This window comes from Peromyscus maniculatus, chromosome 7 (assembly GCF_049852395.1).
Source record: "Peromyscus maniculatus bairdii isolate BWxNUB_F1_BW_parent chromosome 7, HU_Pman_BW_mat_3.1, whole genome shotgun sequence".
Taxonomy (NCBI): Eukaryota; Metazoa; Chordata; class Mammalia; order Rodentia; family Cricetidae; genus Peromyscus; species Peromyscus maniculatus.
This window is the reverse complement of record NC_134858.1, coordinates 119,627,880-119,642,535: the sequence shown is the minus strand read 5'-3', so window position 1 is coordinate 119,642,535 and position 14,656 is coordinate 119,627,880. Positions and strand designations below refer to the sequence as shown.

Below are 14,656 nucleotides of genomic sequence, written 5' to 3'. Positions count from 1 at the left end.
GGATAGCTAGTGTCTCCCACGAGGGTGGTCTTGGCCTAGAGAAAGTCCGACGGCTCTGGGGAGGGAAGCCTACTGTCCCTGCCTGTCCTTCCCTGCCCAAAGTAGCCCAAGCCTGCCTCTACCTACCCTCTGGCTTGGCCCTCAGGACCAGCTAAAGCAGCTGCAGGACATTCTGGGCAGCCTGAGTGTGCAGGAGGAATCGAGGCGCACATCCCAGCACCACCTGGACCAGAAGGTCAACAGTGAGGCCCAACGGAGCAACAGCCTTGTGGCCCAGCTGCGGGCCATGGTGGCCGAGCGCGAGGCCAAAGTGCGGCAGTTGGAGCTGGAGATTGGGCAACTCAGTGTGCAGGTGAGCAGGGTGCCACCGGGGCTGGCCCGTCGGTGTCCAGGTAGTGCCTTCTGCCTCTTTACACTCATGTCAGCACTGGCCACGCTGCACCATCCTGGGTCCATGTGGACCACTTGCTTCTAGCAGCCTTCTGTCTAATTCTGCACACACTTTTCCTTCCTAAAACACAAGCCCCCATCTGTGGCCACGCCGCCCTGAACATGTATAATCTTGTCTAAAACACCAACCTGATCGTGTCCTTGCTCAGCTTAGAAGCCACCCCTGGCTTCCTGTCACCCTCAACTTCATCAGGGTCAAGAGGATCCAGACTCCTACCAGCTAATCCTTTCCCACCTGCAGCTGTGGCCCTCACCTTGGTCCATGTGGTAGCTGTCGCTCCAGCCAGTGCTCACACTGCAGTCAGTACGGTGGCCACACTTGTTTTTAATTAAAAATCTTTTCAATCTTTGGCAATGTCATACATGTATAAAAGAATTTGGGCTGTTTTCACGATCTCTGTTGCCCTCCCCCACCCCTCCCGCCCCCACTCTGACTCCCGCCCTCACCAACTCCTTATTCCCAACAGGTCCTCCTGCTTTCATGTCCCCCGTGTGTGTGTGTGTGTGTGTGTGTGTGTGTGTGTGTGTGTGTGTGTGTGTGACCACTGAGTTAATGGGGGGACATGGGATTAGTAACTGGAGCAAGGGCAACTGACCAGTGGCTACACCACTGGAGAAAATAAGCCCTCCCACCCCCAGCAACCACTGGCTGTCAGTAGTTCCTGAGAAGGGTGTGGTCTTACGGGACAGGCCCCATTTTGTGCAGGTCTTGTACAGGTCACCACAGCTCCTGAGTCCGTGAGCGCAGCAGCCAGGTCATGTCTATGGGACGGTGTTTCTTAGCTCTCTTCCCATCCCCCTTATGCTCCTCATGGTCCTCCTGTCCCTGTCCTTCAGTGCTCCCTGAGCCTTGGAGAGGGGAGCCCTCAGTCACTTGTTCTCAGCACTTGGACCAGTTGTAAGTCTGTAATCATCACTTACCACAACCAGCCGCTTCTCTGACCGCGGCTGAACCCGCACTGACCTATGGGTATCACACACTTAGAAGGCAGTTTGATTCCGTGTCCACTTAGCAAAAGAGCAGTGAATGATTCCTCCCTGTGGACCTCCCCATGGGCTTCTGCCCATGTCTGCAGTATCAGGCATGAATCCATCCTTGGGGCAGGCTTCAAATCCAGCCAAAAATCTGTAGGTGACCCCAGGAGAGCCGTGCCGCTGTGGCACCAGTGGGCACATCCTGCCAGGCAGGCTGGTGTTGTATCACAGCTAGGTGTGACCGTTGATGACTCTTCTTCCAAGCAATCTCCATAGCACCTCTGGGCACAATGAAAGCCAGCCAGCAGGGTGGACACACCCAGCTTTCCTCCAGCTTGATTTCTCTGTGTCCTACAACCACCGTGTGCAGTGACTTCAGTAGGCTCACCATCTAGTGCTGGTGGACAGCAAAGAGCAATGTTGACGGCCTGTGCGGCCTCCCTGATTAACACCTTGGAGGGAGGTGTCCCCTGCCTGGCATTGCAATTTTTATCTAGAACCTGTGGATTCTAGTAGCAGTATTGTCCACCCATGCAGCGTGCCTCTTTCACTACTTTTTTTTTAATTGTCTAGTTTAACTGGCTTGCAAAATAGTATTTTCCATGTGGCTTTTTCATACATCCTTGGTTCCAGTTACATCACCACCATCCCGTGCCCCATTCCTGCTTATACCACATTCCATTCAGATCTCAAGCACATGTTCCAGCTCCTACCCCCACTTGTCCTGTGTCTTCCTGTCACCCCTCCCCTTCTGCATTCTGGCACTCAGCTCCTTCAATGCCCCCACACTCCCTTTCTTCATCCTCTCCCATTGCCTCATCCTGGCTACCTGCCCTTTAGGATGCAAGGTCCATAAGCTCCTCCAGGAAGCCCTGGGCTCCCTGCTGGGTCCTGAGCCTCTCTTAGCTCCCCAGGTCTCCTCAAGCTAATCTCTCCTCACACTGTGTGCTCATGTTTTCCCCTGAACTTCCTTCAAAGGACACAGGCTACTGGGCCTTGGTACTGATGTGGGACCATGCTAAACTCCAGTAGATGACTGTCTGGGTCTGACCTGGGAGCCTGCCCAGGGCTGCTCATAGGTGCCTTCAGCACTTAGGGGTCCCTCCTATTGGGTTGCCGGTGAGAGAGAGGAGTTGGTGGCTTCTGGGAAAGGAGGAGTCTGGATCAGGCCCACAGGTCTCCCAGTGTGAGCAAAACCCCTTCAGACCTACTAGATGACGGAGGTGTGTCACACAGCAGCCCTGCCCATGTTTCCTTCTAGGGCCCCAGGTCCAGTCAGAGCTGCCAGAGCTCTGGCCTCTCTCAGCTCAGACTGGCCCAGGTTGTCTAGTCTGCTGTGCCCAGGGTAGCATGGCGCTGCAGGCTTGGCTGAGAGAGAGCTCTGGGCATGAGGCTCGTCGGGGACATTGCCTTGCAGTCCTCAGTCCTGGTGTACTGGGGAGGAATGCACTGAGCACTCTAGCATCATCACCTCCGGTCCTGTTCCTGGTACCCAAAAAAGGACAGATTCTATCTCAAGGTCGCCAGCCAGCTGGGAGCCAAGCTCCACTCACCAGATGCAATTGCACATTCCAGTTTTCTCAGAATTCCTGGGGACCTGCCATGCCAAGCTGTTAGAAGCCACATTCACTGCTGTCCTTTGATGGTAGCCCAACCTCCTGCTAAGGACCTTCTGGTACACACAAGAGGAAGAGGCCAAAAGAGGGAGGAGTCTGGGAAGCCCCACTTCCACACAGCCACTGGCCCTCCAGGCATCTGAAGTCAGGTGTGAGGATTGAGGATGACCCTGACCTCTACACTAGTGTGTGGGGCCACCTGACCAGGACAGCCGTCAGCTCCGACCCCTGTGGCTCTGGCCCACACTGTCCTCATCCCTCCCTGTGGCCCTGGCCTGCACTGGTCTCACTCTGGAGCCCCCATCTGAACAGAGGCATTGTGAGAGGTCATTGTTATGCAAGCAGTGCCTTCACCGCCCAGGCCAGCACTCACCCTGAAGAGAACCTTCTTTCATACCCCTGAAGCTGGGAACCAGCCAAGGCACCCTCCTGCCTTCCCCGGGCCCTGCACCAAAGCCCTGACATCCAACCCCACATCTGTTCCCTGCAGTATCTTCACAGTAAAGGAGGGGGTGAGGGGGCAAGCCCCACCCATGCCAGGTTCCCTGAGGACCAGACCCCGATAACCAACTCTCCGGCCTCGGCAGGCGATCATGTCGGCAGGCTAGGATCCTCTCGGTAAGGAAAACCCAGGATGGAGGGATTGTGTGCGACTGCGTATTATTCAGAGAAATGGGGTCTCCCTGCTTCCTCTTATGGAAAGGCCCTGAGTGCGGTTTTGTTTGGTTTTGTTTATTTTGAGACAGAATTATATAGCCCTGGCTGGCCTGGAACTCAATATGTAAATCAGGCTGGCCTTGAACTCACAGAAGTTTTTGTTTTTGACACAGGGTCTCAAGTACCCCAGGCAGGCCTTGAACTTGAGATGTAGCCAAGAATGACTCTGAACTCCTGATCCTCCTGTCTCTACCTCCCCAGTGCTAGGATCACAGATATGTGCCACACCACCCAGTTTATGCAATACTGAGGGCCAAAGTAGAGTCTTGTGCATTTTAGGCAATTGAACCACTCCAACACACACACCATACAAGCACACACCACACACACACACACACACACCACAAACATGTACACACCACACACATACACACACACACCAAATATATACACACCACACACACATACACACACACCACAAACATGTACACACCACACATACACACACCCACACACCACAAACATCCACATACCACATACAGTACATACATACACATTCACACACACCACAGCACACACACATACACCACAAACACACCCCACATAGCATACACACCACACCACACACACATACACACCACAAACATGTACACACCACACACATACACACACACCAAACATGTACACAACACACACACACACACACACACCACAAACATCCACATACCACATATAGTACATACATACACATTCACACACACCACAGCACACACACATACACCACAAACACACCCCACATAGCATACACACCACACCACACACACATACACACCACAAACATGTACACACCACACACACACACACCAAACATGTACACAACACACACACACACACACACACACACACCACAAACATCCACATACCACATACAGTACATACATATACCTACACACACACCACAGCACACACACATACACCACAAACACACCCCACATAGCACACACAATACACACCACACACACACATGACAACGATTGGCTGCCCTGCTGCTTTTCCATCTGAAACCCTCTCCTATTCTACTGGTTCCTCATTTCAGGAAGGAGCCGTCAGCTCTGGGTTTCATCACTTCAAGAACTTGCTGGTGGCCCCTTGTCTAGCCTCCCGCACCAGCCTCAGAGCATACTTACTCCTACATCTCTCAGATTCACTGCTGTTGGACTGCCTGGGGACTCTGTTTTATCTTCAACAAGGAAGGGCAGCCAATCCACAGGGAAGCCGTGAGGCCCACACGGCTTCCTCCACCAGCTCCCTCAATCCCTGTCCACTGTGAGGTCCAGCAGTGCCCACTTTTTCCCTGCTGATGTCCCCTTCTGCCTCCACACAGCTCTGTGACCAGCCTGGGCCACACACTGGTGGAATCTGCTCTCACGAGGCCATCCCTGCCTAGTCCCCATGGGACCTCACCCAGGTAGGAGTATAGAATCCCTTGGCTCAGGGAGCCTACCACCTTCCCTTGTTCAGCATCCTCAGCTCATTAAAGGATGGAGGATTGAGGCCAGGCAGAGCCAAGCATTCATCAAGGGTTACATAAGGCCAGAGCGGCCCAAGGCGGGGCCACCTGTTAGAGTAAACAGCGTCAGAGCTAGACCTTGGCCCTGACAGCCTTCTGGGCCTCTCTCCTGCTGCTAGGGAGTCAGCACAAGGTGCCTGCCTGGCCTGGCCCCACCCTCCGCAGCCTTCTCTAGGGGGAGCACCTCACATCATGTGGGTCCCCACCCTAAGTCACTGATAGCCCCTCAGCTCTCCAGCCCCCTCTTTGTGGATAAAGCCAGGCTCAGGGCTTCAGTGAACCCTTTGTTCTTTTTGTGGGCTCGTAGACAAAGGATGGTTTGTCCTGCTTCTGAGTCCTACCCACTGTCCACTGGAGACTCCTGCTGTCATGCAGGTCAGCTCAGGATCCAGGCCAGGCCTCCAGTGGGCCCACTCTCACTTGAGGTTTATCAAGTGGCTATAAAGCAAGTTGGTGTGTCTCTGGGCCACTGTCTCCCGTGAAGTACCTGTGACACTTCAGACCAGACATTGACTCACAGGGACCCCAGCCAAGGCAAGCCTCTTGGCACTGGCAGGGAGCCAGGCCCCAGAAGCCCTCTCCTGGGCCCCTGGGTCTCCATGGGGACTGATAGAGGTACCAATGCCACAGCAGCAGAGTGGGGACAAGTGACCTGGCCGAACCAGGTATGGTGGCTGGGTTTCCCCCACTCTGGCCATCCCAGAACCCTGAATGTCACAGTCCCTCCTGCCCTTGTATGAGGATATTTATGTCTTCAAACATGACATGACCTCTGCCCTCTGCCCTCCACTCTGGCCCCAGGTTCTTGGACTCCCCAGAACAGAAAGGCTGGCAGGCACAAGCTGCAGAAATGAAGGCCCTGTGGCAAGCTGCCGAGGTGGAGCGGGACCGCCTCAATGAGTTTGTCACTGTCCTGCAGAAGCGGTAACACATGGCACCCTGCCAGCTCTCTTAGGCCTGTGTGGGTCGGGACTGGGCTCTCTCAACCCACATGCCCCTCCAGGGCCCACAACTCTGGGTTCTGACATCATTGTAGAACTTATTCTCGGGGATAGCCCTGTTTTTGGGGTGCCCAGAGGACCTTTCCCATGGTACCTTTGGGGGACTGGCTCTGTAGTAAACAGACTTAATTCAGGGGTGATAAAGCTCTGTGATGTGTGGCCATTCTATCAGAGCTGCCAGAGGGTCTCATGGGAAAAAGTTACAGCTTAGCCTGATGCTGGCAGTTGCAAGGAACAGGAGGGTGGCAGGTGAGAAGCTGAGGCTTCTAAGAGGCAAAAAGGGAGTGTGCAGCTGAGGTGCCCAGCAGGTCCAGCTGCCTCCAGAGGGTTGCTGACAGACTCCACTCAGTCAATCAGTGCCCCTGCTCAAATGGCCTGTCTGGCAATAACTGAAGGTATCCAGGCCAGCACATGGGCCAGCCATGTGACTTCCTAAAAACTATAAAGGACATCACCAAGCTCCTGTCCTCATAGCAGTATCATGTATCAGTCAGGGCTCTTTGATGACAGATAATAGAAACCAGTTCTGCCTGAGCTCGGTGGAAAGGAGACCTGGAAAGTACTGGGAATGCAGAAGAGCAGAGCAGAAGGGCCTACGTAGGTGCAGGGGTCTGGATAGCATGTTTTCTGGGAGGTCTAGCTCCTTGTCCGCTCTCAAGAGAGGGCAGCCAGATTGGTACTCCAGGTACTCATAGAATTTGGGGAGGGGCTTGCTTCGAAGGGAGCCAGGGTGGCCAGTACAGAAGCAATGATGAGCTGGATGCAGGTTCTCAGGGACTGAGAACATCTACTGTCTCTATGATTGCATTCAGTGGCTGTTGAAAGGCAGCTGTGTCCTCCGTCTGGGGCTTTGGCCTCCATGTCACATGTCCGTGATTGGAGGGTGACCTGGTTTCCTGTAGCTGCAGAACAAGCCATCCTGACTCAGGGCCTTCAGGTACAATGGTTGGTCCTCTGTACCTCACTGGGAACCTCACTGTACCTCACTGGGAACTGCTGCACATGATGGCAGCTGGGGCACTCCCATGGCCTCTCTCCATCACAAGGGGACCGGGGAGACTCAATGCCCCTCCCCATTGCCTTTTCCTCCACCTGAAGTGGCCTTTCCCAGGGCCGTCACACACATGGCTGGGCCCAGAGTGGGACAGGCAGTCGCTGTGAGTCACGTGTACTCTGCCGGAGACCTCGTGCTCACTCTGCTGCCCTGTGTCATTTGGGGGCTCATCAGCCCAGATACGTTATCTTCACTTCCTGAGCATCATCCCAGGGCCTGAGTACTTCCCTAGCACTTGGCCCTGGCCTTCTTCCGCCTAGTTTGTCTCCCCTGCGCCCCTGTCCTCGCCTGGTTCCCAACCTCTGTTGTCCCCAGGAAGTTCCTGTGCTCAGCTGGGGTCCCCTTACCCCAGGGTACAGTCTGGAAGGGTCCTGACTGGCAGACGCCGTGGAAAGCTGGGTGAGCCAGCCTTACCTGTTCATTCCTTCTCCCTTCAGGCTTGGACCCAGCATTTGAGAAATAAGTTATCTCTTAGATTTTTATCCATTTCTCTCCTTTTAAAAGAGTTTTGGTTTTTATCTATTTAATTGTGTGTGCATGTACATGTGCAGGAGTGTGTGTGTGTGTGTGTGTGTGTGTGTGTGTGTGTGTGTGTGTGCGTGCGCGCGCACAGGCATGTAACGGGTTAGAGGAGGCTTTCCTCCCACCATGTGGATCTGGGGACCTGACTGAGGTTGTAAGGTTTGGCAACCTGTGCCTTTACCTGCTGAGTCACCTCAGTGGCCCTGGTTCTCTCCGGCTTTACCTGAGAGGGGAGGGGCTTCTCCCATACAAAAGTTGCTAAGACAAGGTTTCTCTGTGTAGCCTTGGCTGTCCTGGAACTCCGTGTGTAGCCCAGGCTGGCCTCAAACTCACAGAGATCCGCCTGCCTCTGCCTCCTGAGTGCTGGGATCAAACACATGTGTCACCACTGCCTGTCTGACATGCCTCTTTTTAAAACAATGTAGTTGGTTTTGGTGTTGTATTTGGTTTTGTGATAACAGCTCAGATATAGCCCAGGCTGGCCTTGAACTTGTGACCCACCTGCCTCTGCCTCATTCCTCCTGCCCCACACCATTGGGTATTTGCTCTGTCCCCACTTTTCCTATTTGCTATGATTGGTCTCTGTGCTTTTCCTCACTTCTTGCCCCTCATGCAGGATTAGCTGGGTTTTATCCCTTTCTTCACTCTGGGCCAGGACTGTGACGTAACACAAACCTTCCTCGACAGTCACCTCCAGTTTCCACTCTGCCTCTCACAGTCTGATGTTTCTCTCCTGCAAGTGAGTGTTTGAGCCGGAGTTCATGGCCTCTTGCCTCTCAGGAGTGTACGCTCTAGTCAGTGTAGACATGCACATGTTGGCTCTCAGAGTCTTTGTTTTTAAAATATTTTATGGTGCCTTTCTCTTGAATGAGAATGTAAGAGAAATTTAAGGCATAAGATTCTAAACAGATGGGACGACCATGAAACCTATTTCAGTAACTGTATTTTGTTGCTGCTGGTGGTGTTTAAAACCTGGTTTTCTTTGGTTGGGTTTTGGTTTTTTTTTTTTTTTTTTTTTTTTGGCCCAGGCTGGCTTCAGATTCACTATACAGGGGAGGCCGATCTTCAGCTCCTGGTCTCCCCGCCCCCCAGTGGCATTCCTTCTTGCTTGCCTTTTTTTATTGTTGTTGTTGTTTTTAACAATATTAAGCTTACTTAGTTCTTTCAAAGTTGTTCCATTATTGTTTATAGTTTTTCAGTGTGTGTGTGTGTGTGTGTGTGTGTGTGTGTGTGTGTGTGTATGAGGGGGCTGTCATTTGTCTGGGGACAGGGTGTGTTGCATTAACTTCTAATCCCAGAGCTGGTAAGGGTGTCTGAGGCTTGCTGGCTAGGCAGCTGAGTCTACTTGCTCACTTTCAGACGAGTGAGAAACCCTGTCTTGAAAAAGAGGTGGTGGTGCCTAAGGGTGGACAAGGCTGACCTCTGGGCCCTACACGGTCGTGCACATACATGCATACACACAAACCCTACACACAAATGCACATGTGCTCTGGGAAATCACACCATGCTTTGCCATTTTTCCACGATGCCAGCTATCTATTGAAGTCTGTGCGTGTAAGTGGAACCCACAGTTAACAGAACACGCACATTCCTGAAAAATAGGAGTGGAAAGCCCCTTTGTCCTGACGTGAGTCAGCCTCATTCCTGTTTCCCCTCCACGAGCAGAGTGACAGGAGCCTTGGATTTGTTTGTTTTTAAATTGTTAATTTGTTATAAATATTTAAATTGCACCATACATTATGCATAATCTCTGCTTATTCCACTCACTAATGCCCCATGGATCTTCTCTCCTCAAGGTGGATTCTTTTCACAGTTGCAGAGTTAATCACATGACTTCCCTAATTTATTTAACATTCCTCTATTTGAGTTACTGGTTTCTAGTTTGCAAATACTTTCTTGTGTTAAGATGTTTATTTCTGTCCTCATTTTACTTTGACATTTTTGTTTTGTCTGTCTGTTTTTGAGACAGGGTCTCACTATGCAGTCCTGGCTAGCCTAGAGTTCAAGATGTAGACCATGCTGGCCTCAGATTCATAGAGATCCTTCTCCCTGCCTCGAGTGCTGTGGTTAAAGGTGTGTGCCACGAAACCCAGAGGTGGCATTTTGTTTTGCTTTGTTATGGTGCTGGAGATGAACCCAGGGCCTTGAACTTGGTGGGCAGGGGCCCTACCACCCAGCTACACCCCAGCCTCTAGGAACGTTCAAGATTGTGAATAGGGGGTGACTTTTACCTATGTGTCTTCATCCTCCACCGCATGCTCACAGCCTTCCAGACAGTCCTGGTGCTGATGGTGCTGAGTCGCCCGACGCCAGAAGGTTGTGTTGTGGCTCTGACTGTAGCCATCCCAGTGGGTTTGAAGTTGTATCTCGGTGTGGTTCTGGTTTCCCCAGTAATGACGGATACTGAATGTTTCATGTGCTAGTGGTAATTAATATATCTTCTTGGAGGCATAGAATTTTTTGCCTGCTTTTTAATGGGGTTGTTTGTCTTGAATCCTGTTGCTGTTAAATTGCAGACATTCCTTTCTTTCCCTGGAATTCTTGTACTGTTTGAAGACAGCAAGTCTGGAGGGACTTACCATTGAATCACAAGAAACTAACTCACTTGAGCTTGCTAGAAGGCTGTGCAATAAAGACTCAGGGTTTTCCCATCCTATACACACACACACACACCACACACTTATATACACACACACACCGCACACTTATACACACACACACACACCGCACACTTATACACACACACTCACACACACACACCGCACACACTTACACACACACATACCGCACACTTATACACACACACACACCGCACACTTATACACACACACACACCGCACACTTATACACACACACACCGCACACTTATACACACACACACTTATACACACACACACCGCACACACTCACACACACAGCACACACACCACACACACTCACACACACACAGCACACACTTATACACACACACACCACACACACCACACACACCACTCACACACACACACCACACACTTATACACACACACATACCACACACACCACACACACACTTATACACACACACACCGCACACACACCGCACACACTCACTGCACACACCGCACACACTCACACACATACCACACACACTCACACACACACCACACACACACACCACACACACACCACACACACTCACACACACCACACACACACACTCACTGCACACACCACACACACACACACACTCACTGCACACACCACACACACACACACACTCACACACACACCACACACACATACACACCACACACACACACTCACTGCACACACACACACACACACACCACACACACACACACACACACCGCACACACTCACACACACACCACACACACATACACACCACACACACACACTCACTGCACACACACACACACACACACACACACACACACACACACACACACACACACACGGCCCAGTACTTTGCTATTCCCCAGTGGATCTGCCAGCCCTGGGAACAGTGTGGCCCGCGTGTGGAATCCTCACTGGGGCACTGGTAGCATCCGCAGACAGTCCCTGTTCACAAGCAGCTCTTCCTGTCACATAGCACCACCGCCTTCCTTACACTCCTCAGTTTCTTAATGGCATCTAGCCCATTCTTACGTGGGCTTGTGTCACAAGAAAGTCCTGTGAAGGCCATTCTGGATGACTGTAGAGGCCAGAGGTGCTGTGGACAGGAGGGCACACATGTCCTTCTCTCCACATAGGCTCAGGAGGAGGTATGTGAGTCCTCAGGGGTAGGTTTTTAGGGAGGCTGAGTTTGGAGCATGGGGTATCAGCCCCAAACACCATCACTACTCAGATGTGCATGGCTGCAGCCACCTTCTGGTGCCAGCAGGCCACCTGGGTGACATCCCCACAGGGCAGGGCTTTGGTCTTACTGCAAGCCTCTAGTGACATGGATAGGGACCAGAGAGATCTTGCTAACAGCATCCAGACTACGCTGTACATCATTTTCAGATCTTGACCCTCACCCACCCCATCCTGTTGTCCAGGACCTTAGTTCTAGCGTGTGCAGATAGGAACAGACAGGACCTTAGTTCTAGCGTGTGCAGATAGGAAGTTAGGACCTTAGTTCTAGCGTGTGCAGACAGGAACAGACAGGACTTTAGTTCTAGCGTGTGCAGATAGGAACAGACAGGACCTTAGTTCTAGCGTGTACAGATAGGAACAGTTAGGACCTTAGTTCTAGTGTGTGCAGATAGGAACAGGCAGGACCTTAGTTCTAGCGTGTACAGACAGGAACAGGCAGGACCTTAGTTCTAGCGTGTGCAGATAGGAACAGTTAGGACCTTAGTTCTAGTGTGTGCAGATAGGAACAGACAGGACCTTAGTTCTAACGTGTGCAGATAGGAACAGACAGGACCTTAGTTCTAGCGTGTGCAGATAGGAACAGACAGGACCTTAGTTCTAGCGTGTGCAGATAGGAACAGACAGGACCTTAGTTCTAACGTGTGCAGATAGGAACAGACAGGACCTTAGTTCTAGCGTGTGCAGATAGGAACAGACAGGACCTTAGTTCTAGCGTGTGCAGATAGGAACAGACAGGACCTTAGTTCTAGCATGTGCAGATAGGAACAGACAGGACCTTAGTTCTAGCGTGTGCAGATAGGAAGTTAGGACCTTAGTTCTAGCGTGTGCAGATAGGAACAGACAGGACCTTAGTTCTAGCGTGTGCAGATAGGAACAGGCAGGACCTTAGTTCTAGTGTGTGCAGATAGGAACAGACAGGACCTTAGTTCTAGTGTGTGCAGACAGGAACAGGCAGGACCTTAGTTCTAGTGTGTACAGATAGGAACAGACAGGACCTTAGTTCTAGCGTGTACAGATAGGAACAGGCAGGACCTTAGTTCTAGTGTGTGCAGATAGGAACAGTTAGGACCTTAGTTGTAGCGTGTGCAGATAGGAACAGGCAGGCCTGCTGCTGCCACTGGTTAGAGACTTGACTCTTGTCATTGTGTTGTCTGTGTTCTCATGGCACTGTTGGTTTCACCAACCCCATGACCTGCAGAGTAGCCGTGTTGGTTGGGTGGTTAGAGTAGCGATGCCCGGCAGAGCCAATGGAGATGGTTTAGGTCTGTAGCAGGACAGCTCAGCTCAGCTCAGCCATGCTGGGGCGTGAGCACAGCCCCACCCCTCCATCCATCATCTCCTTTGGCCCCTGAGCTGCTGTGATCGTGCCTTTGAAGATAAACGTTCAAGAAACGTGCTCCTTGTGGCTGCCTACCGCTTAAGGCAGCCTAGAGTTCTGTTCGGTCAGGTCGCCCTTCCAGGCCTGTGTTGTCTCCTCACCGATGCAGAAAGATCCTGCAGTTCCCTGCTGTCCACTGTGGACTTCCGGCCGCAGCTCTCAAAACTGCCACTATTTCTGTAAGCTTTTGCTTGGGTTGGATCTCAGAGATTCCTGACCTTCTGAGTTTTCATTGCCACAGAAATTCAAAGTGCTTTATGGAGCCACAGCACGGCCCACAGAGCAAGCTTCCATGTGAAATAATCACAGCAGGGTCTTCAAGGGCCTCCAGTTTGCAGCAGGCATAAAGAAAGCAATGTAAGAAGCCTATGACACTCACAAAAGTCCAGGGAAACAGGGAAGTAAGGATATGTCATTGCCTGTGTGTCTGAAGAGCCATCCAAATATGCCCCATAGAAGGCAGGATATGGTGTCTCTTCCTGTAAATACTTTGTAGTGAGTGCGTCATGGGCCCTAAAACCAGATTACTCTGGGTAATCATTCAGCCCATAAAAGCAGAGAAATTTTCCTACCTGGAGCCATTCAAGGGAGCTGTGGGGCTGAATCAGGCCAGAGCAGTTCAGAGCCAGCTTTGAGGATGGAGTGAAGCCAGCTGGGGGCATGGAGGCGGCTCTGGGGGGGCTTGGGAGGGGATTCTCCCCACCAGGGATTCTGGATAGGAGCCTGGGTCAGCTGATGCTTGGATTTCAACCTGTGGTGCCTGGAGTCTGCTGGCTTCAGATGCACAGAGCCGTGAGACACTAACTTTGTGTTGTCTTCAAGCAATTTTGTGCTGATTTTGCTTATTAACTTCTGCTGTTCTGTGGTGGGTGTGTTACTGTAGCAATGGAAACATATAAACTACCTGGTATCGACTCATCTGAGAGGAGGAGAGGTGACTGTGTGTGACAGGAAATAGTGAAATTAAATGAAATCCTCATTCAGCAGGATGGGAAGCTGAGACCTGCTCCTGAGCATCTGTGTGCTGTGGCAGAAAATTCTAGAAGCAGCAGCAAAACACCAGAGAGGTGGATGCTCCGAGGGCAGGAGTTGGGAGCAAAGGGGTGGGACACCTGCCAGGTTTGTGCCCTAAGCCTCAGAGAGTTTGAAATGCCTGTTCTGGTGTTACTGCCATGAGCATCAAGACAAGGGAGGTGAGCCACCACCTCTACAGTGTGTCCACCGCTGTGGGATCCCAGAATCGCACAGGGCAGCACCTGCCTGCAGGGTGTGAAGCCTTGTCTCTTGGCCAGGGTGGAGGAGAGGAGCGGCAAGCTTCTGGAAGCCGAGCAGAGGCTGCAGGAGGAGCGTCAGCGTGCTGTCCTGCTGGAGCAGCACCTGCAGAAGATGCGCCTGGAGCCCTCCAGGACCTCGGTGTCGCAGAGAGCTGCCAGGAGCAAGCCAGGTAGGAGCGCGGCGGAGACACAGCCTTAGGAGCGGCAGGCTCCTGTGCTCTTCATCAGTGAGTGTTGGGGGCTCTGCCTGCCCCTGCTGTGGGGGCTTCTTGTCCCATGTCCTGTCCTGGCTCCCGGA

At 52.1% G+C, this 14,656-nt stretch overlaps 1 protein-coding gene across 10 annotated transcripts in view; it reads left to right on the top strand.

Annotated features, from left to right (window-relative positions):
- Ccdc13 (coiled-coil domain containing 13) overlaps positions 1 to 14,656 on the top strand; it is a 39,152-nt gene that overhangs the window by 21,936 nt on the left and 2,560 nt on the right. For all 10 annotated transcript variants that reach the window (XM_076577431.1, XM_076577429.1, XM_076577427.1 and 7 more), the window contains 5 exons: positions 146 to 352; positions 3,532 to 3,659; positions 5,083 to 5,166; positions 6,070 to 6,192; positions 14,377 to 14,528. In XM_076577431.1, the coding sequence (XP_076433546.1) occupies positions 146 to 352; positions 3,532 to 3,659; positions 5,083 to 5,166; positions 6,070 to 6,192; positions 14,377 to 14,528 (694 nt within the window). The remainder of the gene's footprint in view (positions 1 to 145; positions 353 to 3,531; positions 3,660 to 5,082; positions 5,167 to 6,069; positions 6,193 to 14,376; positions 14,529 to 14,656) is intronic.